Source organism: Atta colombica, unplaced genomic scaffold, assembly GCF_001594045.1.
Source record: "Atta colombica isolate Treedump-2 unplaced genomic scaffold, Acol1.0 scaffold47, whole genome shotgun sequence".
NCBI classification, from domain to species: Eukaryota; Metazoa; Arthropoda; class Insecta; order Hymenoptera; family Formicidae; genus Atta; species Atta colombica.
This window is the reverse complement of record NW_017259536.1, coordinates 2,272,615-2,274,777: the sequence shown is the minus strand read 5'-3', so window position 1 is coordinate 2,274,777 and position 2,163 is coordinate 2,272,615. Positions and strand designations below refer to the sequence as shown.

At 31.8% G+C, this 2,163-nt stretch overlaps 1 protein-coding gene across 1 annotated transcript in view; it reads left to right on the top strand.

The window, feature by feature from the left end:
- LOC108691488 (transmembrane and TPR repeat-containing protein CG4050-like) overlaps nucleotides 1-2,163 on the top strand; it is a 6,652-nt gene that overhangs the window by 987 nt on the left and 3,502 nt on the right. The window contains exons 2-5 of the mRNA XM_018199248.1: nucleotides 1,224-1,360; nucleotides 1,473-1,554; nucleotides 1,646-1,861; nucleotides 1,937-2,109. Coding sequence (XP_018054737.1) covers nucleotides 1,224-1,360; nucleotides 1,473-1,554; nucleotides 1,646-1,861; nucleotides 1,937-2,109 — 608 coding nt within the window. The remainder of the gene's footprint in view (nucleotides 1-1,223; nucleotides 1,361-1,472; nucleotides 1,555-1,645; nucleotides 1,862-1,936; nucleotides 2,110-2,163) is intronic.

The window sequence follows — 2,163 nt, the reverse complement described above, 5'->3', positions numbered from 1 at the left end:
AGAGAGAGAGAGAGAGAGAGAGAGAGAGAGAGAGAGAGAGAGAGAGAGAGTGAGAGAGAAAGGGGGGAGGAAGTGAGAGGGAGAGAAAAAGAGGAGGCATCGTCCGACTCCCGTTGCTGGAGGACGCGCGGCCGAGATCTCCCTCCTCCCTTCACCCTCCCTCTTCTATAGATGGCCCCCTGCGTATTGATCCGCGAGCGTCCTGTCCATTTCATCCCGATCCGATCTCCCATCCTGTCTTCTTCCGTTTCCCTCATCTTCTGCCCTTCCACATATCCCCGGAATCGTTCGATATGGAGCGGGGATCGAAATCGATGTGGCTTCGAAAATCTCGAATTTTTGCCTCTCGCATCACGCGAGAATGATCCCCCGTGTTTGCTTTTGGCGATTGGCAAATATTAGATTTTTACTTATCTTCGTTCCTCGACAATTGATGTCACTAGAATTCTATCGATTTCAAGAGCCCTGAATCGGTTCTCTCGAAATCAACGTATAGCTTCAACAAGAAATTCAGATTTAGAACACGTTAATTTCCCGAGAAATAAATAAATAATTATCTTCTATTTTTCCATATGTTAACAAATAAATATTTTTCTATATCTATAATATCGATAATAATACAATTTATATGAATTTAACAAAATAGAATAAACTGTTTTATATCGATTTACGTTATAAATAAAAAAGATGCAAGAAAATTCTATTTTAGTATAATAACAACACTATTTTAAAATTATACTTGATAATCAACGATATTAAATTTTTTGTCATCGTTGAGCACGTTATATACCTTTGATTTAATTTAAAACAAAATATTTAAAACAAAATATTTGAAGTTCTAGATAATCGAAAAAAATTGTAGAGGCTAGAGAATGTATGCAATTTTGTTTTGTGATTTTTTTTGTCATCTACAATTTTTTAATTATTTTGTAAAGAAAATAATACATTGTTGAAGGTTGTATACATTGTATAAAAATATTTGAAGAATCAGAAATATTTTTTATTCTAAATAAGAAAAAAATTAAACAAGTATGAGCTACATTATTTAAATATTATTAAAAAAAAAAATGATTTAATGTGTAAAATATTTGCAGAACATCATCTTCCTAGATACTTTTATCTTTTTACAATAATTGCAACAAAAGTGTTGCATTAATTACATTAATTAAATACATAAAATTGTTCCAAGTTGATCAATTATTTTTCTCCTTTTTTTTTAATAGGAACAATCGCACAAGTCTTATAGACCTCTTTGCGTTCTCACATTCCGATGGAATTACTTGATTCATCAACTAGATCCTATGGGATACCACCTGCTAAATGTTATTCTACATGTTGGAGTATGCCTATTATATTTCAGGTTGGTTTACATCAATTTTTTATTTTTATTTTTTGCAACAAAATTAAAGAAAATTATTTCTGTAAGGCTTCAAATAATAGAAAAAAAGAAATAGCAGAAAAATTGTTTACAGGACCTGTTTGATGTTTCTGCCAGAAGCAGCAAGTTTTGTGTCATCTTTATTTTTTGCTGTGCATCCTATACATACAGAAGCAGTATGTAATAACATTTTAATTATTTTGAAAAGATTTTAATTATTATTGCAAACAATTGTTATTGATAATATGGCCATAATTATATTCCTAGGTCACAGGCGTAGTTGGTAGGGCAGAAACTTTGTCCTCTTTATTTTATCTGGCAGCTTTAATCACATATACTAAATGTTGCAAAAGCAAAAGATCTACAGGGTGGAAATCCTTGATATTATCTATGTTTTTTGTATTTACTGCAATGTTGTGCAAGGAGCAGGGAATTACAGCAACTGCAGTTTGTGTACTGTATGAAATTTTTGTTGTACAGAAGGTAAACCTCATTCCATGTGCATTCATTATGTTTTCTATAGTATAAGATTATATTAATGCTTGTAACTTTATTCAGGTTAGAGCAAGAGATATTTTCTTAGCACTAAAATCGACTTTTGGTGGTAATAAAATTTCACCTGCATGGTCAGGCGAGGGTACAAAACGTTTGACCGCCCTTACACTTGTTACATTTAGCCTGCTTATCCTACGGTTACATATAATGGGCTCAAAGTTACCTGTATTTACTAGGTATGATTGTATATATATATATATATATATATATATATATATATATAAAAATAT